Source organism: Astatotilapia calliptera, chromosome 17 (assembly GCF_964374335.1).
Source record: "Astatotilapia calliptera chromosome 17, fAstCal68.1, whole genome shotgun sequence".
NCBI lineage: Eukaryota > Metazoa > Chordata > Actinopteri > Cichliformes > Cichlidae > Astatotilapia > Astatotilapia calliptera.
The window spans coordinates 30,574,196-30,601,829 of NC_137438.1; the positions used below are offsets into that span (position 1 = coordinate 30,574,196).

Consider the following 27,634-nt stretch of genomic DNA (forward strand, 5'->3'; position numbering starts at 1 on the left):
TTATACTTTCTTTATGTTGCTATATTGTTTGTTTGACATGTTTTCTTGTGAAGCACTTTGTAACAGCGTTTTGTCTTAAAAAAGTGCTATATAAATAAATTTTACTTACTTACTTACTTACTTACTAAGATCCAGAGCAAAAGTGAAGTCTGATCCGAACAGGCCAGAGTCCCACTAATGTGATAAATGAATGCTCATCTGTAAATCCAAATGGTTTTCTGTTACATATATCAGATCTAGCCTCAGTATCTTTCCTTTGATAAAGTAGTAGATCGGATTTCCATCTACAAATCGTCTTAATTTTCTATCAGCTCTCCTCATTAATGTCAGTTTCTTTCTTGAGGTCTTGGAGGTTGAGGAGAAATCAGAGGAGGATCAGTCCAGAAGAGAGTGAACGGGTCTGTGCTCAGGTCTTGGTTTCTTGAGGGGTTTACTGGCTTTGGAGAGGCTGAGAAGGAGAAGGTTACAGATAAACTGAGAACTGCAGGCTACTTCCTGATACAAGAAATTCTTCTCATATTGGTCCAGTCAATACCGTACAAATTATGAATCCCTGATATCTCAGCCCAGGTTTACAAAAACTGGCTCACCGTGCACCATGAGTGTTCTGTAACTACTTAAATGATATGTTTCATACTGAGAGAGAGGAACCAATTTTTTTTCTCCTAGCCAATATACTGGTAAATTCAACAGCAGTAGGTGGCTGGTAGGCGAGTTGGAGGGATGTTTGGGAATGAATACTGCAGTGAGAACGGGTCCAAATGGAAGAGAGAATCTGGGAGCAGATAAGGTATGTGTGTGAGGGAGTATGTTAGAGAAAACGACAGAGTGGAGGAGGTTAAAAATAGAAAAAGAAAGGAAGACAAAAAGTGGGAGAGGTGTCAGTTTGAGAGTCCCAGGGAGAGATACTATAACCGTCTGTGTGTTTAAAACAAGCTCTTCCATCTCTCATCTCTTTGAGCCCTTTTAATTTTCACCCTTTTCATCCCTAAGCCTTTGACGTGCCAAACCCCCATGCCATCACTCCTTTAGGCAACAGAGGAGATCTGTTTCTCATCCCTGTCCTCTCCATCAGCCTCTCCATCCCCCATTAGCGGTTGCCTCTTCTTTAGCTCTCTCTGGTATTTGGCCATCAGGGAGGCGTAGATACAGCCGTAAGCCGCGGCAGCCACCATCATTATGCAAACAATGCCACACACCACGCCGGCAATTACAACCGTACCAATGGCGCGCCGCACGCTTACAGGTCGGTAGCGAGAGCGGGTGCAGTCCTGTGGAGCCTCTCCACCTGTTCCTCCACTTCCAGTGTTTGAAGAGGAATCATCAGCAGTGCTGCCGCTGCTGTCAGAAACTGGCGTTGACCCGCTGGGATTGAGAGCGTTCCTGCTGCAGGGAGGACCGCCTCCTTGTCCCGAACGAGAACCCTCACCCCCTCCGTTCTCATCTTCGAGTTGGAGACAGTAGTTGAACATTTCCACCGGAACGCCACGGATGTCTCGCCCACGCAGATCTTTCGGTAGTGTGCACTCCACCGCATCCACCTTCCCCCCTAAATGGAGAGAGACAGAGGTGTAGAGACAAGAGGACAGTGAGAGGTCATTTATAAAGCGCCTTATGTCGGTAAAGCACTACCAATTAACGGAAAACGTAGGAAAGACTTGGTCGGGGGTGGCTGTGCCAACACTGGGATGAGTCATACATCACTTCACAGACACCAAGTTTACTGTGCCCGCAACGCTAGGTTGGAGATAGCCTCAACTAAACCCTTGTATAATTCATGAGATGACATGCCTGGCTTCAGCAAAAAGCGGTAGCATGTGTAGACAGGAGAAATATCTGAGTCACTAATTCCCACTGGTGGCACGAGGGTACAGCCCTGCAAACACAGTATTCGTAACAAGGTCACATGCTAGAAAGCCATTGATCTGCATTTTCAGATAGGGCAGGTTAAGTGACAGAAACAATAAGATAAAAGCAATGCAAAACAGAAAGACAGAATGAGTATTTAGCCCCCAGATTTTTATCTCAGCCTGTGACAGAAGACTCTTTTACAAACACATCTTTCTCTACAAATATCTCCAGATATTACAGCTGTGCATATATAGTAGTCAACACAGGCTGCTCTCAAGCTTTGTCTTACTTTCTGCAAGACTGCTACTGCCATGATTACATGTTGAGCTATGAAATGTCTTCATGCAATTTGTCTGCTCATCTTATGATGTCCAGTGTCCTATGAGGTGTACTGAACTTAGCAGGAGTTAAGCCCAGCAAAGCAGAAGAGAGCAGAATGAAGCAGAGAGGAGAATAGAGCATAAAAGAGAAGAGATGCTTCATTAGCGGGGCAGCTGGGGCCCAAGGCACTGAGGTGAATGTAGATTTTTACACATGAGGAGAAAGAGCGGAGAGCAGCTGCAGTTATCTGATGTACTAACAGCCCACAGAGACACGTGGATACAGTACAAGGAAGCGCACAATGAGCGCGTTAATGCGCATTATCACACTGATGCGCTTATATTATACAGCCAGAAGCACGGTGTTGCAGAAATGGAAACAAATACCCAGCCACATAACCTCTCGTTTCTGCCCACTCCTTCGTGACCCCATTCGGTCACTTTAAAAGTTCTTGTAACATAAATCAAACAGCCACCTCTGTACAGCAGCCACTCCATCCAGTGTTTGAAATCGCGGAGGTTGCAGTCACATTCCCAGGGGTTATGGCCCAGTTCCAGGTGTTGCAGATTGGCCAGCGGCTCAAATGCTGCCCTTTCCAAACCATGAAGCCTGTTACCCGCTAGGGACAGCCACCTTGGAGTAAAAGTAATAATAATAATAATAGTTTAGTAGAATTATATCAGAATAATCAGTGTTGTATGGGTATGTAACGCTTAAAATTGAGGGGAAAAAAAACAAAACAGAATTATTTACTGAAAATGTTTGGTACTACTACTATCAGTCTTACTGGTTATGTCAACATTGTTGCCTTGGCCTGACTAACACGAGTAGTGCTGCTTAGTTTCTGTGCCAGCTGGTCAGCATAGACACAGTGTCTTCAGAAAGGTTTCCAACATTTTCACCTTCTTCTATGAAATTACAATAATCTTATAATCTTCTGATTATGTTAACTAAGATCTCTGCGCTCTCCGTCTGGAACATTATCCACGACTCTGACCTTGTAACTCATGAGAGAATATTACATTGTTCATAATTCTGGATCGTGATCTTACTCTAGTGTTTGGTCCTGTAAGTGAGCACCCGATTAAAATCAGTGTAAATGAATGTATTCTGGTGTGTACCTACCTTAGGCTCTGCAACTCATCCAGTAGGCCGAGAGGAATTGTGGACAGACCATTCAATGACAGGTCTAGACTCTGAAGACCGCTCAGACCCTGTAGAAACATCAAAAGCAGGCCTTTGTTTGATGGTTGGGCACTTTTTTTCATAAAACCCACTGGCTTTACACATCTTTCCCATGTAGCTACTGGCAGCTACTGATTTTAATTTACATTTCCAAGTGAAGTGATGACACAGACTTATCCTACTGACTGTTCTGATTTAGTGGATGAAAGTGCTGGGAAAATGGTTTGTTACTAATTTAACACCTGGACAGGGGCCCAATCTTTTAAGTATAACTGCTCAGGTTGGCTCGATTAAGCACAGCCTGTGAAGTTCAAATCCAGACGCTTAAGCTTTAGCTTTGTGGTATCAGCTTTGTTTTCTTTTTCAGTCACATTCAGTACACTGTAATGATAATACATATCACCCAGTACACGGAAGACAAAGACAGGTTTTCCATGCATTTTAGCAGGGAATATTTGAGTGTCCTATGTGATTTATAGTTGGAATAATGCCATTTATTCTGTATTTAGTGAGCAGTGTTGAAGGCTTTACGAAGTATGGTGCTGTGTAATTTAGAGTGCCTACCTGGAAGAGGTCTCTGTCCATTACTGTTAAGGAGTTGTTGCGCAGAGTCAATCTTGTCAGGTTGGACATGTCTCTGAATAATCCGGCTGGTAAATTATCCAAGTAATTATTAGAGAGGTCCAGTTCCTAAAAAACACATGCAAATTATGCACAATTTAGACACTGGTGGTAGCTGATGATCTTTTTGAGTATTACAAATAACTTTAACTTAATCTGGCACTTATGTTTAAAATAACTAGTGGTGTTTTGGTGGGTATGAAAATCTGAATTAATCAAAAACTGCAAACGTTTCATTGTACATTAAGCCTTGACAGGAAACAGAAGCAATTACTTCTATCTGATATGGTAAATAAGAGACATTCATAAATAAAGAGCAGCCAAGTGTTGTAACTAATGAGGTTGTATTCATTGCACAGAAACTATCAATTGTTTTGTTGCTGCCAGCCACAGTAAATGCAAATTTTTCCTGCAAAACCTTGAAAATGTCAACTTTTTCTTAACTTTTCAGACTGAGATCAGAGGTTTTCTGCAGTTTGCTCAATATAAGATCCGCCAGACAATATCACTTATTGTGCTGCACACACAGTGATGAACAACGATGTAACAACAACCCACAACATGTTCAGCTTTGAGGCAAAGAAAAATTTCACAACCTCCAGAGAAGTGAGGTTAGCAAAGGCAGCTGCTCCCAGCGAGGCGAGTTTATTGTTGGTTAGCAGGAGTGAGCGGCTCCTTGGAGGCAGGAGGTGCAAGGGAGGCAGAGAGGAGAGACCCCGGCCTCTGCAGTCCACCACCAGGCTGTCCGAGGAGCAGAGACAGGGAGGAGGGCAGGAGCAGGTTGGCGGCAGCAATGCAGCTAGGAGGCAGAGGACACAGAGGAAGACTGGGGGAAGAGAGAAGGAGGGAGGAAGCAAAGGAAGGAGAAAACACACTTGTGAATTATTATTTCAATTATGTGTACAACCGGAAGGGACTGGAGGGAAAGTGTAAATTATGATTATGACTTTAATTAAAAAGTAAGTGCAAGAATCATTATCCAGCCCATGGTAAGTGTCTGTGAAATAGCCTCTCAATCTACGACGTTAATAGGAAGCAGAAACAATGATTATCTTTGATGCCAGTGAGGATGTTAAAGTTGTGTCAAATACACAGAACTGTACAGTTTTATGTAGAGAAAGATGTAAACGAGAATTAAAGAGGAAAGGGAAACAGACTCGGAGAAGTGGTTTTTGATTTGATTTTTCATTTCCATGATTTAGAAAGCGTTTTAGAAACTGCACAGAGAATCTGATTCATCGCTGTCTGATTGAAAGTTGCAGAAGAGATTTCCGCTACAAATCTGAGAAATCATGCAAACTTGAAACATGTTCCGCCTGAACTATCACAGCTGAACCAAAACAAGACTCAGACTAGTTACCGTGTCTCTCTTTCCCTTCTCTCTGTGTGTGTTTGTGTGCATCTCATGAGGGAAATCCCCTTTGTTTTATTTCATTTTCAGATCCTTGTTTTCCTGCAGACTACCGTCATTTCGTCATTTCTGCTCATTATCTCTGTTTATTTCTCCTGTTACATCCTTCCTCTTTGTTTCAAGTTTTCCTCACTGTTCTTTCTTTTTTTATTACTTCAAACTTTTTTTTTTACTCATTCTTCTTCTCGTTGTTTCTCTGTGTGACCTAACATCTGTCTGTCTCTCTCTCCCTTCAATAATTTTCCCTCTCCCACTCGAGTCTCTTTATCTTTCTCATTCCCTTTCACTCCAAGTCTCTCGGCACTGCTCTGTATTCCCTCAGTGTCTCGTTACAGTGGCTGACTTTCTTTCCATCCAATTGCTTATCGGCACGACTTAGGCTTTATCTCTCTCTGTGCATGAGTGTGTGTGAGTGTATGTGTGTGTGGGCATGTGTTTGTGTGTTAAGCAGCAACAAAGCGTAATATTAAGAAAACCACTTTGTCTATACTCCAGACACAGACACAGCACTTTCTACATCCTGACAGGACTCTTTGTTTTGCCACCAGATTTCATCTCTTACATCATCTGCATATTATTAGCATTTAATTTTTAGCGCACAACTCCCTTTTGCCACACTAAATCTCGCTCACTCCCTTGTTGTTATATTATTTTTTATCTGCATTCAGGTTCATTCCCCCCCTCACCACACACAGTGGTTCAGATGGCATTTAACGCTCTGAATATGACAAATCTCAGTGAAATAGATCTTTGGTTGCCAGACCACATAGCTGAAAAAAGAGAAAACAACATGATGAAGGTCAGAAGGTATGAGTGATATGAAAGTCATATCATTCTTCTAAAGCCGCTTTTCTTTCCTCAGGGCTTCTGTATCTCATTACTGATAAAATATGAAGTTTGTTATGGCGCAGTGAGAAAGAGCATTAATAATATAAAGTTTTATTCCTTTTGAACTGGTTCTAAATTGACTTTCAGTGAGGAAGAAAACCAGGAAATTCACTACCAGAAAGTGAACTTTAGCCTAATTAATCATAAATGAGAAGTCCTTCAGAATGGAATGAAGGGCTGACTGATGCTGAGATAAATGTATTAATGGACGTATTTGTAGTCTCATGTCGAATTGTTATATAGTCTACTGTATAGTTTATTGAGCACATACACTAAACGAGCTTTATTCTATAGGATAAAATGCTATAGCCAAAATCATAATCAGTGTATATTCATTCAAAATTTATTTTATTGTCTTTTCTAAAACTTTAAACTCTTTAAGCTAAAACTGTAAAGAAAAAAAATTTGCTTGATTTATAACAAAAGCCTAAAACAAAAGCATCATTGTGAAACAGAATTGGCTTTTTATTTCAGTTATTTTTTACTGATAAACTTTAATAGCCTTAAAATGTTACTGATAAAAGCCAAAAACAGATTTGAAATTAAAATGAGATTATTCACTCGGAGTTTGCAATATAATTAAAACTACAGCAGTTAAATAGAAGTCAGCACTCAGTAATTTAGAACTATAATTTTCCTGTTCTAACAATTATCATCCAACAAATATCTTAAAAGGTCTTTTTTTAAGTTATTGCTTCTTGTTTGCCCCTCTTTTCTTTTCAAATCCAAGAAAAATACCAATTTTTTCGAGAGCATGATTTTTTTCTAAGCTAGTTGTTTTCCTCCCCTGCCTGGCTATTCATGAGTTTGCAACCACTTGGAAAATCTTGTCACCAAGGAAAAATGTACTGTGTGCCACAACCGGTTGCTTAAAGTTGCTGGCTATCACCAGGTGAAACTGCACCAGATCCACTTTGCAGTTTCTTTTGTCACTATCAGATTGCCTTGGCAACTCATATTTTGCATTTTACTCATCAACTTGTCTGAAAACAAACCCTAACTAAGTAACTGCTAACCATTAGTAAAACACAAACCAGAAACTGAGAACGCTGTGACTTACTGCTACTACCAGCACAGGACCACATACCTCTGTGCAACCAATTTCATGCTAGTGATTGCCGGCAGCCTTTAGAAACCAGTCTCCAACCAGTTGCGGAATACACTCTAGTGATTTCCAGAGGGTCACTAACCTGTCTCCAGATATGGTGAATGGGACTTTAGCGGTTGATTTCACAGCGACTTTCACCAGCCTCCATCAAACAACTCAGGTAATAGTGGAATACACATGTTTCTCTCATTGCCAGATGGTTTGCTAACTGTTCTTTAGGCCTGTGTGACTGGGGAGTGATCTTACCAACTTCTGATCATGTGAAAGTGGTATAGAGTTTCTCATCTAAAAACTTTGCAAGACAAAATAAAGCTCATTCCCCCATTTTTTTTAAATCTTGAATTTCTTAGATGATGGTAGCAATTAAAGTTGTTTCCAAGCAAGAATTGCTATTTTGGTTTCTTAGCTTATTTGTGAGCTACTTTCCCTCATTCTTGATAAATTTAACTAAGCACTTCATTTGTTCCTTTTACATAATTCTTTTAATCATAATATTACATGATTAAGAGAATTTAGACTTGCACTGGTGCAGAAATAGTCCCTTTTTTCTCACAGTTTCCTTTCCAGACAGAACATGACCTCCCTCACTCAGGACATTGCCCTATTTTACATTCTGATCCAAAGAGCTTCAGCAAGTGAAGGCTGTGCCCTCATAAAAAAGTACTAGTGCTCTAGAACTCTCTCTATCCTACAGTATAATCTTAATCTCTGGGAAAAATTAACTCCACTTCACAAATGGATAAAAGGAGAGATTTTTATAGTATCCCGAAGCTTCCTGTGCCGTCTGACTTTGTAGTGGAAACGCTTTAGAGTGCCAGGCTTTCACTCCAGCAGCTCAGTAGGAATCTAGAAGGCTTTTGCTATACAGTGGCTTTGAATTTCCCAAAACAGGTTGGAGCTATTTGTAAAGGTAAGGGAAGTGCAGGAGATTTGCGAGGATAATGTAGCTCCGAGGTAGAAGCACTGTTATACAACTGAGAGAGCAGAACGGAGCTGGAGAGAGAGAAATTGTGTTTATTTTTCTCCTCTCATATAATGTCACATTTTCAAAATGCGGTCGTCTTTGTGCACCAAAGAATACGTTTGCTTTATTTTGCAAAGGTATTCCTCCTCTCTCTCCACTCTCTCATATCTGTTGCCTAACACCGCCCCTCTCTTCTCCCATCCCTTTGCTACTGTACATTATAACTCATCCTCATCATTTGCTATTTTATCTAGGGATTGAGAGTAACGTAGTTTCTATTCTCTGTATGTCCTGTACATGTGGCAGAATTGACAATAAAGTTGACTTTGACTTTGACTTTGATCCGCTGCAACCCTCCCCTCAGTGCTGAAGCAGATCTTCCAACATTTATGAGTGGTTTTAGCTGCTCTCGTGGAGGTGGTGGTTGTTGTTTTTTTTGGCTTATTTTAGCTTCTCCAAATCCTCTCTGATGCAGCGCTCCACACAGCCAAACCAGAAGGAGGGAAATATTCTGCCACATTTAGAGGAAGACAGGGAGAATTCTTTCCAAATAAGTTAAGTGGTTCTGTGCAGTTTAGCTCAGTCCAAACAGACTTCAGACTGAATCTTTTATAAGAATTCCCTAACACAATCCGTAAAAGCGCTGACATTCTTGGGAAGTGTGGGCTGGCGATGCTCTCAGCGATGGGAAACAAACTAAGACGCAGCATTAAAATGCAGAAGTGTGTTTGTGTTCGATCAAGGCAACTCTAAGGGCAGTATCGCTCGTCAGATTCTAAACAGCCTCATCTTGTTGTCAGAAGTGACAGTCATGAAACTTTTAGACACCAAGCAGCTCAAACCTGAGGAGTATTAATAATCAATGGTTGCTGCCTTGGATTCCAAATCCATGCATATTTCTTACCATATTAGAATGAAAATATAGTGTGTTTGTGCAATAATAGGCACATTCTTAATTGTTAATGAAGGCTGAAGAGTTTCTCTTGATGAAGAAAATGCATATTTCTTAACCTCTTTTCCGACTTTCCAATTATATTTTAATAAAACGACTGATCATTAGAGCTGTTTGTTTTTAATTAACATGATAGCTTGCCCACCCATTTACAATGTATGTGTGCTGGTTTTTGTGTTTGAAGTTGTGCGAGAGTTCAAATGGCATATCTATCGTAAGTAATCTCTGAAAGAGGATTATCCCTGCCAGTGTATGTTTGCATATTCATGTGTGTCCTTGTGTTTCTGTGCGCAGTCAGTTGTTTCCCTGGCAGCGATTTCTGTCTATATAGTTTCTCTGTATATGGAAAGGATTGCAGGGTCATGGCTGGTGCTGACATACGCATGGAAATACATGCACGTTTTAATTAAACGGACAAAAGTTCTGCACTGTACATACTTTGAAACTACAGTTTAATGTAAGACAGTAACTTCTTGATATAAACTAAAAAGGGACTTTTTTGGTTACTATTGTTTTGTTTCTTTAATGTTGTTACACTACTATATTTAAATACCTTATTGCTGTAAGTTTAATGCTTTTTTAAATTAAGTTTCTCTGGTTCAAAATCGAGCTTTTGGGCATTTAAGCAAAGAGCCTGTACTATCTCACTGAACGGTATAAATGCATTTTCCTGTTATAACAGGCCATGTGATAGGATGACATATATTTATGTTTGAGTAAATTAAATGCCACTTAAAACCACTTAAAACTGTTTTTTTTATTTTATTACAATGCTAGTGATTTTCTTTCTTTTATATGCAGGAAAAGCCCTGATGTGCTGACCAGGCTCTCAGACTCACCTTATGTTTATTTTATTTCTTTTCTTGAATTAAGAAGTGAAACTAATAGCATTACTGTATGTTGTGATGAATATGTTACTTTACAGTATCTTCTGAATTTTTGTAGCAGTATAGTATCGTTGTTACATGTTACAGTATGGGATGACCTTTGCAGTCCTGTGTACCTGGCAATGTTTGACAATGTCTCCAAGGTAACGGCTTTTGACACCTCAGGGGCCTCTTGTGCCTGTAAGTTTATATTCAAGGGCCCTTGGGTGACACTGAACCCAGGAATGATGTCATCAGCTCCGGCACTACTGTTACTGAGCCCAGTTGTATGTTACCAAGGGCCAAGCTGTTTTCCATGCAAGCGACAGACTTGCTGCTATCTTGTTACGAGGAGGACCAGCTGTCCTCCGCGCAGCAGACTCACAGGCCCGTGTTTCTTCACTCTTTTTTTCATTATGCTCGGAGTTTAAAACAAATCCATTGCTGCTATTAGAGTTTAATTTTTGGCACAATTGCCAATACCACATAACGCCCTTGATATAACGTTAAAGCACACCTTTATGCGAATAAGATAATAACCCCAAAAGTCCTCATCCAGGCATCCATCCAGCTAATTTTGTGATCAGGTGATAAATCAGATAAACTGTTACTGGTTACAGCTTTTTGAATGTACACATTAATTTTTTTCCGTGACTGTTTTGTTTGTTTAAACGCTTGGGTAAGGGCACTGGTTTGTGTGAAGCAGGTGATTAATGTGCCCTTAAGGCTAATGCAGAGTCCCAGGTTGGAATCTGCCCCGAGGCCCCTGATCTTTCTCCCAGCTTTCTACTCTTCTGTCCACTGTCTTCTCACAACAAAGGGGAAAAGGGCAAAAATGTATTTTGGGGGGGGGAAAAAACAACCTAAACAAGCAACCTGCCCTTGTAGTTCTATGAATCCGTTGCATTCGCACACTTTCAGTATTTTGTATTGAAGTTATAGAATCTGCTTTAATCCTTGTTTGTTTTTATTTTCATATCACCTTAAATATGATAAATGCTGTACAAATATTATATATTATTATGTAAGTATATATCATTTAAAGCATGTGTTTGGTGCATTTTATTGACAGTTAGTGACTAGTGTGGTTTTCCTGAAGTTGAATGGCACACAACAAATATCTTAAAACCTGTCATATATAACGTGAAATCAACCATCTGCATTACATCAGAACATGAATTGTAATGTTGCCTGTTTTTCTACAGCAGCAGCAGCAACATCCATGTAATTTCTCAGAGGCTATAATATGCCTGATCTCAACTGTAACCCAAGACCTTATTTACTTAGCAGACAGAAAATAGCCAGCTAGTGTGTGTGTGTGACTGCGTGTGTTAATACCTCTACACACACACACAATACACTGCAGCACTACATGTGTTTTTGGCTTAGATAGATAGATAGATAGATAGATAGATAGATAGATAGATAGATAGATAGATAGATAGATAGATAGATAGATAGATAGATAGATAGATAGATAGATATTGTACAATGTCAGGCTCCTATCAGTACAGCTACATTATCAGTCATATAATGTTATTGGAGATAAGAGAGGAAAGAAGTTCTTCTTTGCCCCACATTATCTATTTTCTGTCATGCACCTTTCCGCCTGACTTTCAGGCACATCCGTTTATAATCGCTTAACCAAACGCAGGAAGTAATGGTCGCACACACTGACTCACAAACACACTGGTAGCATTTAAGGATAAGCAGGAACACAGTGTAGGGGTTTAGGCTGTACTCCTGCTGTCACTGTGATGAGGAGAGGAGAGAGTGTTTTCTTGCAAATCTTGATTTTTTTTAAACCTCTTCTTCCGGTAGGATTACCTCCAATTACCTCTCCTTCTCTCTTTCTTGCTCCCTTTCTTCTCTCTTTCCTGTTTACTCCAGCCCTGCTCTCATTCTCCATTTTTATCCCACCTGCTGCGTCAGTCTCTCTCCCCTGTCCATTTCTCCTGTGATGCGGCAGTAAGACAGTATCATTATTTTGACTTGCAGCGGGGAGTGGGTAATGTGTAGGCCGATCTGCCTCTCTAATTCCTGCTATTTGTATCAATTTGTAGTGGCACATGTGCTCGTTCACACAACAGTGGGCCTCGTGGGAGCGTGTGACATGCATTGACATTGTTGTTTGTGATAGTGGCTATTAATTAGCAAGAGTGGCAGGTAAGACAAAGAGATAAAGCAAAAAGGAGTTGGGGGGGGGGGTCCACGAATTCATGCTTTGGCAAAAGAAAGCATCATTTTCAGGCAGTGTCAACACCTTCATTGGAGCTGCTGCACGTGGTACTTCACTGCAACACCAGCTCTTTGATGCACTATGTACTGACCAGTCACCAGGGCTGTAGTTCAAGGCTGAATACATTCAAATTTTGGAACGAAAAAGAAGGACGTCCGCCTTTTGATGTCGCATCAGCATCAACGTGACAGGAATAGAATACACTTTGCCTTGGATGTGTGACAAGTCGTAATGTATGCCCACTCATTCTTCAGACAGGATGGATAGGCAGATGGTATTGATCCACACACACGCAAACTTCTATATATGAAATAGTTGTCATGCTGTGGTTTTTATGCCAGTTTCTTTTCTGAATCTTCAGTTGGCTATTTTGTAATTAAATGTGTTTTAACTAAATTTTTAGCATCATATAATTAGAATTGAATTCACAGTATTGTTAAAAAAGACAGTACTCCATCCAAGCACTTTGATTCTTTTTAACCATTCTGTTGGAGATTTGCTGCTGTGCTTGGCATCATTGTCTTGTTGCATGACCCATGTAAATGTTATGGCCTCACATTAGAATACTTGTCTGCTCTTGTCTGTAAAAGGACGCTATTGCAGAAGTCTTGCGGTTTGTTCAGATGCAACTTTGCGAACTTAAGCTGTGCTGCCACGTTCCCTTGAACTGAACTGAACTGAACTGAACTGAACGCTTGTTCAGTTCAGTCTTTTTCTAATTGTACTGTCATAAACTTTAACCTGTAACATGCTAACTGACCCCTGTAAAGTATGAGATGCAGCTGCATGGTCTGACCTTGGGGTGAATTTGCTGAGACATCCACTCCCTGGAAAAATGCAGCTTTGTGTTTACACACACCTGAATGCTCCAGACCTGCAAACATCTGTTTTTATAGATAATCAATAATTGAAGTGCATTTAATTAGCAGCACCTGACTGCTCCTTACCCTCTTAATTCTTGTGGAAGCAGTGAGAGTGAACTTCAGTCACAGGACTGAAAAAAACCCTCCTTTTTATATGATTGTAATATATAAATTTAGAATGGTCTGAAGTAGCTGCTCTGATCCTGAATTTAGAATTAGTTCCAAAGTGCTAGAAATCTTTTTTTTCCTAATTGCATGACCTTTTCAGAGGCTTTTATTTTTTTTTCACAAGGACTAAATGAGGACATCTCAAAACGCTGTGTTATCGACCATTAATTTAGGACCATTATCAGCCATTTTCTGTGATTACTTAGCCAGGAAAGGAGTATTTTCTGTCAGGAATAGCCTTGCTATGATCATTATAGCTTATCAGTGTCAAGCTAGATCTGTGCTAGATGTGCTGTGAGTGTGATACTGTATCTCTATCATTTGGCGAGTGTTAAAATGCTGTTTGTGGGGCTTAGGATTTATCTGCACCACAAACACCATCCAGTGGATTTATCCCTGCCAGTGTCCTTTGAAAGTAGGCCAGGACCATTTATTTGTGTTTCATCTGGCACATTCCTGTTGTACCTGCATCTAACCACACAGTGGTAAAAAAGAAAGAGCTGGCGGGTATATGCATGGGAGATTTCTGCATGCCTTTGAGCCGAGCTGTCACAAAATTAGGGCCACAACAAACTAGATTATAGCTCGCCACAATCAATCGCCATATTACAAGACACAGCTAATAAGCTGGCTATGGGAGCAAGCCACAGTGACCCTTTAGCAGATGATATTTACATATGCACAGAAAAAAACCCCAATAAAATATAATAACATATAAGAAAATATGAAAAGTTTATATGGAAAATTTGAAGTAATATTGAGTAAAGGGGAACAATATTAATTACATTTTTTATAGAACAAAGAAACAATAAAGAGTAGAAATCCTCTTTCATTTTACTTTAATGAAGCAATTTTGTTTTTTGTTGACTTTAATAATTAGGATATTTATTTATTTCTTGCCTTACATTAAAATAGCTATTGATCGCAAACTTGAATTAGCCAGATGCTTTGTATGGTTTGCCAACGAGCTGTCATTCCAGTCTCATATAACACTATGTGAAGGGATGATCCTCTACTCCAGCCCTAATGCTGCACACACACAGTGTCCCACTGCGGTTGGTTTCATGCCAAACCCAACATCACAGCAGGGTTGAAAAGTGCCACTAGCTACTAACCACCTGGTGGTAGGGATTTTTTTTTTCTTGCCTCTCGCCTTTATTTAGACAGCACAGCAGAGATAGGCAACGGGGGGGAAAGGGAACAGGGAATGACAAGCAGCAAAGGTCTAGCTGAGTGGGAGTTTATCCTGGGACTCTGAGATAAAGGGCATTTTAGCTCATTTGGTATGCATCTTGACTACCCTACAATCGACCCTAAATCATTACACTTTGTTAATCAATCAGTTTAACAACCTGGTAGCTGCTGCAGGTCGACCAAAAAGTACTTTTTATTGAAGCCATTTTACTGTTTTTAATGGCAGTCAGTTTGAAGCGGCTAAACTAACTGTGATGGCTAAATTCCAAACCTAATGCTACACCCTTAGTCAGTGCACTGTATTACAGCTGTACTCCAAGCATAATGCTAAGTCATGGTATTATGGCTTCACTCCAAGCAAATATTGTAACCCCAGCCAGTGTATTATATCGCTGTTCAAAGCCAAATCCCAACTGCTGTCATTCTCTCTTTCACTATCACTCTCTTGATTAGAAGCTCTGCAGCCAGGGCTTTGTTTGGGGTTGGAACAAACACATAAGCTCACAGTCAGATCCTGTGTATGCTTATGTGTGTGTGTGAGAGAGAGTAGGAATTAACTGATACCTTCTTGTGTGCAAGTGTGTGTGTATGTGTCAGAAGAGTCTCACAGTCTGCTGGGATGGTGGAGTCCTGGAGGCACCATATGGTCTCCGTGCCGCTCATAGACCTCTCTGTTCTCCTCTTTCGCCTCTCCTCCTTCTTCCTCACTGTCTGCTCTCTTTCACTACACCTCTTTGATCTCACATCCCTCTTCCTCCTCATCTCTACTCCCCACTGTTTCCCCGTTTTTTCTTGCTCCCTGTATTTCACTTTGTGTCACTCATGTATTTAACTCATTTAACTGTCATGTCTAAACTCTTTTAGCCGTTTTAGCCATTTTTCTTTAACGTTTCTTGATGGTGTAGTGTATCTATTTAGAGTATTTCTGGATTTTGGTCAAACTTGTGGAGTGCATGCTTTTCTAGCTCGTATATTCACCAGGGAATATAAAAGTCCAGATAGATATCTGGGTTGTTACCATACAAGAATTTCGAACTTGATACAGATACCCAGAAAAATACTTAACACCGTTTTCAATACCACAAGGGGGATTGTTTTTAAAGTAATGTGATAGTGGTTTGTGCAAATGCATGCCATGAACCATGCAGCTGGGTTTATTTCTTGTCTTCTGGTGGTTTGGCATCATATTTTCAGATGATCAAATAGAGTTGATAAAGTAGGCTGCCACTGTTTCGGTGTAGTTGCTGATAAACTTTTCTTTCCTTTAATCTGAGACTTTAAGAGAAACATAACACTTTTTAAAGGACAAATAATTGTGTTATCCTGTTAAATTAACATTGCCAGTTACAGCTGAGCAGGCCTGATAATGTTTGTTGCCTAGCTTGCACATTAACTTTATCATTAGCCATAGCTGCTAGCCACTACCTTAATGATAATGGCAGCTAATGTGGGTAATTGCTAATACTTAAACAGCTTGTTAGCGTGTGTGCTGGCCAGGTTGTGATAACGGTTCAATGAAAATGGGGGGAGTTCTGTGCGGCACTGTTGATATCAGCGTTGTTGCAAATAAATATCTAATCCTATAGTAATTTTAGTGTCAGTTAGTATCCGAGTATCAATTTTCCAGACAAAAAGGGTAAAGCATTTAAATACATTTTTGCATTTGATAATTTTATTTGGCACAACAACTGCAGAACACCCACAAGATGTCTGCCACAGCCTCCATCCATCAAGGCCAAAACTAGCAGACGCTGAAGAATACAAACACTTCCCAAAAGTCTCTCTCCATTTTTCTTCTTAATCCATTTTCTGTCCTTTGAACACACCATTCTTCAGCATTTTGCAGTTCGTGCAGAATTATAATGACAATTCAGTGGAAACACGTAGTTTCAAATCCTCCCTGTCAAATTCTAGCTCTGAATGAACTTCTTCAGCAACACGTGGGCTTCATGATTTGATTGTCATTGCTGGCGCTGATGTAATGAAATTCTTACTGCTTTCTACTCTCGATATATCCGTTTCTCAGTAAGTTATATAGTATATGTATGTGTTTGAATTACAGCCTCAGTGGAGAGAGCGGAGGGAGATTCTTTGCTTTGCAAGAGGCATACAGAACAACATTGAAAAAGCAGAGGGAAGACAGGGAAAACACCTGTTTTCAAAGAGTTTGGAAATATTTGTAATGCACATTATGTGCCGATCAAGTGCATTTATCTTAACTGAGAGAGAGCTTTGGCATCAACACAGCGTGCTTCTTTTTAATTCAGTGTAATTGCAAGGAAAGGCTCTGAGACGTTTGATGACAGATAGAATATTTTAGAGGAATTACTATTCCTGAACAGCTTAGAGTAGACCCTACAGCAAAAATGCTACTAAAGCTTACGCAGGCATCCGAGTTAAACTGATTTGAATTAAATACGGAGATGAGAGAAGGTTGGAGAAAATGTAAAGTGCAGGTAGAGAGAGAAAGGAAGAGGTATAAGGTGCTGGTATGGAGACAACGAGAAGCTCAGAGGGAGGCATATCTGTTGACTTAGAGTTTCTGTGTGGGTGTTTGGAGGTTCAGACACATAGTGTTGCCCTGTTATTTAGTGTCCTCGGTGTTACACAGCAGTTTGTGGGGGCGTCTTTTTTTTTCCCCCCAGACACCTCAGGACCATTAATACCTTACCTCGCCAACAGGAAGACAAAGATCCCTGTTCTCTTAGTCTCTCTCTTTTGTAAAGCCATTCATTTACAGCATGTGCTCCTTCAGCATGCGCATGATGTAAAACAAAAGAGGAAAGGAGTGCCCTTGTGTTTGCCTATTAGCTGAAAAATTGGCTGGAATCGCTCAGAGAGTGAGAACCATTTGTGCCACTGTCTGCTCCACAACACACACACACACGCATACAGCTGTCCTATCTGTTGCTATGCCACCCGACTTCTGATGGATTTTTGTTTTGACTGAGTGTACGCGCAATATGAGACGAAGGGGGGAAAAAAGAAAAAAGATAATGGGTCCAAAGAGACTTGGATGCAGGGATGGACAGGAATAAAAGGAAGAGGCAAAGGGTGACAGGTGAAAAAAGGAGTGAGATGCAGAAAAAACAAAGACAATAAGTGAAAGGAAAGGAAATCTTGTTTCGGAAAGGAAGCGATAGGGTGAATTAAAGAAAGAAAATATCATATCACTACATCTCACTGGCTGGATTAATACAGTAATGTGGCATTTCTGTGGAAGCCTTGGCACGTGGCCACAGTATGCTCAGTGCCCTTGTCCTTTGAGTGCGCGCATGTCCGTGGGTATGTGTGTGTTCAATCATGCTGGCATGCAAATATTAGCAGCTGTCAAAACAGACAGTGTTCCTCCTTTCATGCATAGTTTGGAGTACAATAGACGTGAATAAAATAGACTGGAGTTGAGTCGGAGAGGAACAGCATGTTTTCCTCTCTTCTTGTTTTTTTTTTCATAATCTCACTCAATTTTGTCCCTATTAATCTGCTCTTTGTTTTCTTGACTCACCTGGTTTGGCCAAGTAGCAGTGGTAGATAGTGGCGCTAGCTGGGGGAAGGCCAGTGCCCCCGGGGGGGTGGGTGTGGGGGGGCATGACAGAGCACTGCGGCCTTCCTCTGATGGAGGGACGGGACTGTGGAAGCGGTGTCAAGGCGCCATGAATGAGGCTCCCGACAATGTGGTGAATGTGAAAAATCACACCAAATCACCTGAACAGACAGAGAAAAGACAAGTATGACAAACACATCCACAATCCAACCTCAAATCCTGATCCCGAGACCGTATCGCATCGATTTGTTATCTCACGGGTTGCCAAAACCCCCGTGCAAACATGCATGCGCACTCCCATATGCCGTCAGCAGTGAAGGCTAAAGCAGCAGGATACTGTGTGTGTGCGAACACTCATGTTTGTGATACATTAAAAGTGTGCTTTTGCGTTTGCACCTATCCTGGCAAGTGTGCATATTTATGTATGCGCATGCAGTCATCACAAACCACTGGTACATAATAGACATAAATAACACATGTTTTTTTCTTTTAGTCTACACAATCATTTTGCCTTTAATGCAGACAGACCCCCTAGTGCTAACTGTCTGGCACCGAGAGACAAAGTGTGAATGACACAGAGGGAAAATGGGAAGACAACAGTGAGAGAGAGACAGAGAGATGGATAAATGTAGAATCTGTAAATTACAGCAAAAGTGGGAGGGAAGGAAAAGAAGAGATGAATGGAAAGAATAAACAAGTGTAAGTGTTATTGTGGGGCTACAGAACTACCCTTGAGCAAAGACAGCAAAAGGTGATACAATGCTGCTCATACTCTCTAAAGCTTCAGCTTGGCAAGTCTATGAAAAAAAATCAACAAAACTTTTAGCAAAGGAAACAGTGAAACTATCCTCATTGATTTCCTTATAGAGGCAGCAAATCTGCAGAACCTCCTCATTGCAGAATGCTGCAGAAAACATAATTACATATTATGGGTTTTTTTTTTATATTTATATTGTTAAGTTAAGTTAGGACTATGATAGAGTTCAAAGAAGACTGTCGATCTTCCATATTTGTTAGGTCGGGTCTGTTCTTGGACTTTCTGGCCATTCGTTTCTCGCACATATGTGGTAAAGATGAGATTGGCAAGGCAGCAGCAAGATCCAGAACACAACAGAGGGCATGAGTGAGAACAGATAAACATGAAACATGAAAAGAGGAGCAGGGATGAAGGTGGGCTGAAAGATGACTTTTAGATGTGTTGTGTCTGTACCCTGGTCGAAGCACTAGTAAGTCTTTCCCCCATAAAGATGACATTTGATTTAATTAAAAACCAGTTTTGAAACGGCAGTATATATCGATAAAGACATGATTTAACAACCATTAGAATAGTTTACTGGTTTTTCCAAAAGTAGCTGCATAGACAGTGACCACCCTCACTAACTTCTCATGCAAACCCAGTTATTTTGTTCTATAAGCATGCATGAAATATGACAGGAACCACTCAGTTCAGAAAAAAGCTTAAAGGGTCACTCCTAGTTGGCTTTCAAGGTTAATGCCCCCAACTGGATGTGTAGAATGGACTGAGATCGGCTATAAACTATAAACTTGTCTTTGTGGCCTGTTTGAGTTAGTCATAGAGCTAGATGTGTTGTTGTTTGGACTTGTAACTCTGTAAACTAATTTCAGTACAGTTTACTTTATATAGTACCAATTCAAAGCAACCCTTGCCTTAGGATTTCTACAAAATTAGATAGATAACCACAATAATCAGGCATTCACCGGTAATCAAGCACTTGGTGACAATGGGGAGGAAGAACTCCCTTTTAACAGGAAGAAATCAGAATCAGACTCAGGGAGGGGCAGCCATCTACCATGACCAGCTAGGTGGAAGAGGGGAAGAGAGGAAATGAGAGGAAAAAAGTTTATTGTATCAGTTCAATAGATGGACTGAAAAATGAATGACCTGTGTCAATTACATCACTGTAGTGAAACTTATCTCACATGCTTAAAAACAAAGTTTTCTTGTCACTGTTGAGTAATTGCAGTGAAAATAGGTCTTTACAAGTGGGAAATTACCATAGGAGAAAGCTCTTATGACATGACTGACATGGCACAGTGTTGACTCATAACCCCCCTCCCCCCTGGGCCAATCAGTGTAATTTTGAAAATGCTAGAGTGTGCTGCTGTGAGATGTGCCTTTTTCCCAAAGTGTCATCACAACCCAATCAGCAGTGTGTGAAATATCTCACTAATCAGATTAGGCTGTTGTTCGATGGTTAGCTGTTTGCAGGGAAAACTCAGGCCGACTTTTTCCACACGGTTCATTTCGCTGTCGAGTTGAACAACAACAACAACAACAACCTTTATTTATAGAGCACATTAAAAGCCTTAGGCATACCAAAGTGCTTTACAAAAAACAGAGGCAAAGGTGCATTTGCGCATGTGATTTGCACTCATTTGATGATACATGTGCAGCAACTGTTAATTTACACCTGTACTACCTTAAATAGCCATGTTAAGAAAAATAACCCGAGGTAGCTGGAGGATAATGCTGTTGTGTTGTTCAACTTTCTGTGCATGGAGGCTTACTTTGAGAAGTATCGGTCGATCAATGTGCTCTATCAGTCTGCTAATCAGTTGTCAGTATGATAATTGCAATTGGTTGAATATCAATACTAGGGGAGAGGAGAAAAAAGTGGTGGAGTCACTGAATTAGGTGGGATAACGAGGAAAGGAGATATAGTAAGAAGATAGTGATGAAAGGATAAAAAGAAAAATAGAGACAAGGCAGGAAATACCAGAAGGAATAGGGAGGTAAAAATAAGGGCAATGGGTAAAACAGAAGCACATAAAAATTCTTCTGCACCACCTCTTTAGTGTTTTTGCATGTGTATGTGTGGGTTTGAGTTGTCCTATTTGTTGTATCATTATTTTCATTAGTACCTGGCAGACACTGAGGAAAATATAAAGCACTAAACTGATGTTGCGTTTCTTTATTTAGATTCTCTTTTGGTATGTTTTCTTATATTTCCACATTTATTCCTGTTTTTTTTCTTTCTTTGTGACCTTCATTTATTCAGCATTTGTTTCTCTCCTCGTGGCTTTCATTCATTCCCTCTCTTCCTCTCGGTCCCTTTCTCTCCTTAACAAAGGAACAGAGGCATGCACCGAGGATATTCAGCAGATGGATTTCCTGCATGTGATTAAAGTCACATTAGCTCTGCTCTACTGGGAAATTTCAGTTGTTCTTTTTAACTGAGCACATGAGCTTCTTTTGGAAAACTCAGAAGCATTAATGAGCAATGGAGGGAACTTCTGGAAGATTCATCTGTTTGGTTTAAGCTCTAAGCCGCAAATGTTTCATTTTTTAATTTTGCTGGTAGGGTGTGACTTGTAAAGCTACATTACCTTGGTTGATACTGTGACTGAGTGATTCAAATTTAAGTCTCTACAATTAATTAACGACTGAAAACTAACAGACTCACCAAAATGTGGGTATTTTTGGGTCCTTGCTTGTCTGAGCCCCCTATACAGCCTCGGCACAGCAGAATTCATATGTATATCATTTGAAGAGTGCATTCTTCAAAGATTTAACTTCATGCTTGTGAACTAATTTTCCATCAGATTGAATATTTCTGTGTGAAATAATTCTTATTTCCTTTTTCACCTTTGGAACTGTAACTGGTGCCTGGGTTTTTATGTTGGCCATTTTTCAGATGATTCATGGCTCTGTTTATGTTTTGATTTATTCAAAGGAGGGAAAACAGTGCTTTTCTTTGCAAGCAAGTAAAACAATGAAATCATTATTTTTTCTAAATGGCTGCAAATACAGTGAAAGGAACTCACATCTGGTTATTAGACAAAGAGCGATTGACATTTTTTTTGGCCTCTCTTTTGCCGTTCATTAGCTTAGTGTTGCCATTTTTAAACTACTTTGGAGGGAGGTACAAATATTTCAGCCGATATTGCCCTTTGGGCATCTTGACTAGTAAATTTAACTTTATTGATCACACTGGCCAATGCTTATTCGTTCTGTTACAACAACAGTGCTGAAGACCTTAAAAGTGGGACAAACTGGGGAATAAATAACAAAACATTGCATTTCATCAGCAAGATCAGTAATAGTCCAGAATTTCACATGTGAAATAACATTTGAATTGTTAAAATTTGCAATTCATTCATGTTAAGCTTTGCCAAAATGTCATCATGTGCCTATGTATGCTGGAACTGATGTATTGAAGGTGTAGCAGAAGGTCACCTTTGCAGCCATGTTACTGGTGATGTGGCATCAAGCCTGCCAGGCTATTCTCAGAAACCTTCTTTTGACCTGGACAGGGGGCACCCAAAATCTACACATGCACCTATGCACGCATTTATATACATACACGTGTAAATACTTGGGTGTCAGAGTGACCCTGCCTATTGAGGAATCACGTAACACCTCCTCCCCTCCTCTCAGCTCCTCTTCTTCCTCTCCTCTTTACATTCTACTTTTGTCACTAACTCTTTGCTGTACTCACTCAGGCTGCAGTTGCATACCGCAGAGACTTTATGCAGGGCAACGTTTGACCACACGCCTTGGGGCAGACACATGAATCAGGCAGATTGTGTTTCTCCTCTCATTTATGGCAGGAGGTTGTTGATAGTGAGGAAGCGAGTTAACTTCATTCATGCTTGACAGGTTTATACTTTGTGATCTTGCTAATCAATTTCCAGGACATGCATATGTGTCCTCCACAAGATTATCAGCTCATGTAACAAAGCAACTTAAAGAATCGGAACAAACCTTATGTCTGAGTGATGTTTTTACAGTAGCTAGACATGTTTATATTTTGCCATCTTGAGCTCAATCCATCCATGTCTTATGTCTCCATAGCAAATGTGCACAAATGCTTTAGGATGCAGAACAGATGGATAATGTACAACAAAGATACTCAGTGCTACAAGAGGCAGTAAGCAATAAATCAATTCTTTTCTACACTGTGGTCATCTGCAATGAGACAACTTAAACACCTTGACAAGAGCTTTAATCATTCGTGATTTGTCATGTTAGTGGGTTCAGCTGGAGGTCATCCAGTTTCATTTCTATATATCTGTGTGCAAAGGCAGGTGCGTTTATGTCTGTTTGGATGCAGGTGTGTAGATTTTGAGCAAATAGCCAAATTCTTCACTTGAAATAGGGGTGTTAAACATACGGCTCAGGGCATGCAAACCGGCCCACTGGATGTTTTTAAAATAAGAGGGAGGGCATAAATTTTAAGCTTTAAATTGTATTTTAATAAGTTTTACAGCTTTTCTGGCTGATAAAGAGCTCCCACGTGGCCATCCATACTGGACCACAGTAATTAAGCAACAGATAAACTAGTGTACACAATTCTATACATTACATAAATGTAAAGTCAAACTTCTTCATATTGACAGAAAGGAGAGTTTCACCAGCCCGGCACACTCACGATCAAAGAGGGCTGGATGTGGCCCGCCATCTAAAATGAGTTTGACATCCCTGACTTAAAGCCATGCTTTTAAATCTCTTATATACACACAGACATGCATACAAAACTAACAGGGAATACAAAATCATGAAAACACTTGAGTGCAAATACATTGTTAAATGTGCGTGTAACCGTGCAGGTTGCTGACAAAGGCAGAGCCAGGCAGCCAAGCTCCCTAAATCAATTTTTAATGGCTTTGTTACACTGGAGAGGGAAGAGATTGGGGCAACATGGCACACACACACACACGCCTAACCACACGCCAGTAGCTGTACAAAAAGAGCAACGTACTGTATGTGTTGACAGGCACATGGTACAGTTATATGTACAGATATATTATGACACATGCATGTGGGTTTGCAGCCACATGTTGAACATTCATATGAATACCATTCTGTCCAAGAGTTGAATTTCACTGAACATATGCTGTTGATTTTAATAAGTATGGAACCGATATTACACCATGTCAAGGTCAAGGAAAATTCTTTCCAAGACAAAACTTTTTCAGACTTGTGTCCCTCAGCTGTGGATAAACAGAACCTGCTAAAGATGGTCAGTTATGCTTCAGATAGGTTTGGACAGCTGACAGCTATTTTTATTTACACTCATTGTCTTGGTATTGTAACTGTATATTATGTCATGATTTTTTTTGCTTTCTTTACTTTTATTCTGTGTAAATGATCAGTTTTTGCTAATATCACATACAATCTTAGCTAGTCTCATTTTTTTTGAACACCACCCAGATCTGACAGTAGCGCTTAGGAGTAAGAGGCTAAGAGTAAAATTTGTCATTTAGTTAAGTGCATCATTAATATCACCCAGACTCATTAAATCCTTTGCAGCTGATATTATCTAAATCATTTAATGAGTGGTTTCACATAAGCCCCCAGACTGGCCTCAATTGTTAGCCATGTTTCTTAGTAGACATACAAAACTAGTGCAGCCACATAATCCATTAGTTTTATAATTGTTTTCTCTAGAATAATGTCAGAAGGTGTCTGCGTTACTTGGAAAATAGTCTGTTTTCATTCATTTTTATCTAAAGCAGAGAGGCACAAAAGGGTGATGAAACCTCACACCTACTGCATGATCATACAATCACAGTGCAGCTATTGCAAGCTAATCACTCTTACATCACACCATCTGAAAAGAGATTAGAGCCCGTGAAGTGTTATAAAGCAGGTAAAAACAGCAACACACTACCCAGAGGCCTCTGAGTGAGAATTAACGCAGTGCCATTTAATGGCATCTATCAAGGGCTCTACATTGATTAATATTACATAAGATATTGTGAAGGTCATGAAAAGAAAGTACTGAAGAAATGTTCAACCAAGTTTCCATTAAACTGTTGGAGCAGTGTAAGATCACAGCATGTAGAAGGGACAGTATAAAAAACAAGTAAGCATAGATCATTTCACGAATTAAAGCAGGTTTGCTTATATTCTGTACTGTGGTAAAAAAAAATGGTAAATGGCCTGTCTTTATATAGCGCTTTACTAGTCCCTAAGGACCCCAAAGCGCTTTACATATCCAGTCATCCACCCATTCACACACACATTCACACACACACACTGGTGATGGCAAGCTACATTGTAGCCACAGCCACCCTGGGGCGCACTGACAGAGGCGAGGCTGCTGGACACTGGCGCCACCGGGACCTCTGACCACCACCAGTAGGCAACGGGTGAAGTATCTTGCCCAAGGACACAACGACCGAGACTGTCCAAGCCGGGGCTCGAACCGGCAACCTTCCGATTACAAGGCGAACTCCCAACTCTTGAGCCATGATCGCCCCCCCTGTGCATTAAGAAAGGGCTGCAAAAATAGCAGAATGATGTGCAGCGGTTGTGATGTACTGGCAAAAGTCAGACCTGTAGATCATGTGACTTTAGGTTATGCATGAGACTTTTGAGCAAGCAGCATTGTCCAATTGAAACAGTTTTGACTTTATAAGCTTTAGAGCATTTAACTTTAAATCAGGAGGATGGATGGATGGTGTTTTTCACATTAGTTCTTTCACTAATTTGATTGGACTGAATATACACCTTCAGATACTTGTAGCAGTTAGTTTTTACTACATCTGTGGTTGGAGCATTTGGCATATTTACAAAGGCTACAGTGTATTTCCCAAAGGCTGTATCTCAATAGATGATTCATCAGGAGCCTCTTTACCAGCAACAGTTTCTATTAATTTATTTTGCAGTCATTTCAGAGGGAATTTCAGTTTCTTTACTGTTCTCTAACATCATATTATGAGATCTTTAGACCATAATATTTACTGTTCATGCCCACTAAGACATGTTTTATAATATGACAGCCAGGTTTATTCCACAGCACTGCAGCACAGCAATAGTTTTTAAGGTATTTTCACAAAAAGGAAATGAAGGAATATCCTGTTATAGTAAGCATGCCATGAATCATAACTCTCATACTTTTCTACTGCCCACCCCTGCAAGCTTTGGCCCAAAACCACATCCTAGGCATTCCTGTCAATGTGTAGTGTGTGTCCAGGAAACAGCCTGAGGGCTGACGTTTACGGCTTCCACCTCCTCACAGTATGCACTTTTGGTCCCGTCTAGAATTCCCATATGTTTCAAGAAAAACACAAATGTAATTTTCTTTTTTTCTGCAGTGTACTTTGTTTGACATTATAAATATTAAATTCCAGTCAAAAAAAAGAAGAAATGAATGAGTGGGGTGAACACCGTCAACCAGACTTACCTTTTGACAAAATATCTCGGACAGCACGAGCTTTATGGCTTTCTGCAATCAGCCATTCGTCCAAAAATATTATTTAAAAAAAAAAGAAAGAAATAAAGCTCAAAAATTTCTGACTGGACAAAAAAAATGAAGAAAAGCTGTCACCACTACAACTAAGAAAATCCATACATTCAAGATCCTGGTCAGATGAATAATGTAAGATTAATCCTTCTCTCTGAATAAAGACAATTCCTCCAGCTTCCCTTCAACCCACCGATAAATTGTGAAGGGACGGATTGTGTAAAAAAAAAAAAGATGAGGATTTTAGAAAAAAAACAGAGGTAAAGAAAGGCTTAGAGGAACAAGAGGAGGTAAGAGAGGCTAAGGTCCTCAGAGGGAGAGGGATGGAGATAGTTAATCCTTTTCTTAGGATCTGTTCCGTATATGAATGATATGTCCAGCGCTGTCCTGCTCGTTGGCTTGCGTGTTGCCGTGTGTCTGAGAGGCGTGAGTATGTGTGAAAAAGAGAGAGACGGTGTGTGTGTGTGTGTGTGTCTGAGAGAGATAGAAAGAGAGGCAACAGCGTTAGGTTGCTGGCGTCATGCGCTACCCCTTCTGTGTCGCTATGTTTGTGATTCCTGCACTCAGCACGCGTCGGAGCGTGTGTGTGTGTTTATCCATGCATGTACACTTGAGGGTTGTCTTTCCGGTGCGCCTTTGTTAGACTGTGTGTGTGTGTGTGTGTGTGTGTGTGTCTCGATACTCCCACCTCCCCCGTTTTTCTTTACGGTATGTGTGTGCAGCCGTGCATGTGGCAGGAGAATGTACGTGTGTGCGTGTGTGTGTGTGTCTTGTCAAATATAGTAACATTAGTGTATGCTGCCTCTGTCTGCCTGCAGCTCTCCCACTGTGACAGAGAGAAGAAGAGGGAGGTGGAATACAGAGTGCGTGATAATACGAACGAGTGAAAGCTGAAGGAGAGATAAGGGAAAATACAGTATATTGACAAAAGTGAGGAGAAACTAGAGAGTGGAGTGGAAGGCATTGGGAGAAATGTGAAAGAGGGTGCAAAAAATAAATAAATAAGGAAGCTAGGTAGGAGAAAAGGGAGGCAGAAGACACGGTGGGATGAGGTTGATGGAAGGGGGACGGGAAGAAAGATTTGAGAGAGAAAGCTTTTGCAGTGGAGCGAGGGAGGATGCGAGAAAGAGAGAGAGAGAGAGAGGGAGGGATCAGCTGATTTCAGTAAAGATGAGAATCTCCCTCTGCCACATGGGCTTTTCTCCTCCCTCGATTTTTTTTCCTCCTCACGTCTCCCTCTCTCAGC

At 40.4% G+C, this 27,634-nt stretch overlaps 2 protein-coding genes across 6 annotated transcripts in view; one reads left to right on the forward strand and one right to left on the reverse strand.

Annotated features, from left to right (window-relative positions):
- cacna2d4a (calcium channel, voltage-dependent, alpha 2/delta subunit 4a) overlaps positions 1-27,634 on the forward strand; it is a 109,748-nt gene that overhangs the window by 42,083 nt on the left and 40,031 nt on the right. The gene's annotated exons all lie outside the window — the stretch shown is intronic.
- Positions 133-27,456, reverse strand: lrtm2a (leucine rich repeat transmembrane protein 2a). Its single transcript, XM_026148390.2, has 7 exons — positions 26,329-27,456; positions 18,137-18,336; positions 4,575-4,804; positions 3,922-4,047; positions 3,298-3,386; positions 2,648-2,805; positions 133-1,549 (listed from the first exon to the last, which is right to left on the reverse strand). The coding sequence occupies exons 2-7, from the start codon at positions 18,219-18,221 to the stop codon at positions 1,029-1,031; spliced, it is 1,209 nt and encodes a 402-aa protein (XP_026004175.1). The 5' UTR covers positions 18,222-18,336; positions 26,329-27,456; the 3' UTR covers positions 133-1,028.

Coding starts and splice junctions, on each gene's coding strand:
- lrtm2a (XM_026148390.2), bottom strand. CDS start 18,221: ATGCCCCCCCACACCCACCCCCCCGGGGGCACTGGCCTTCCCCCAGCT. Junction 4,048..4,574: donor CTAACCTCACTTCTCTGGAG/GTTGTGAAATTT, acceptor TGTGTTTTTTAG/GAACTGGACCTCTCTAATAA. Junction 1,550..2,647: donor GGAGTGGCTGCTGTACAGAG/GTGGCTGTTTGA, acceptor CTCTCCATTTAG/GGGGGAAGGTGGATGCGGTG.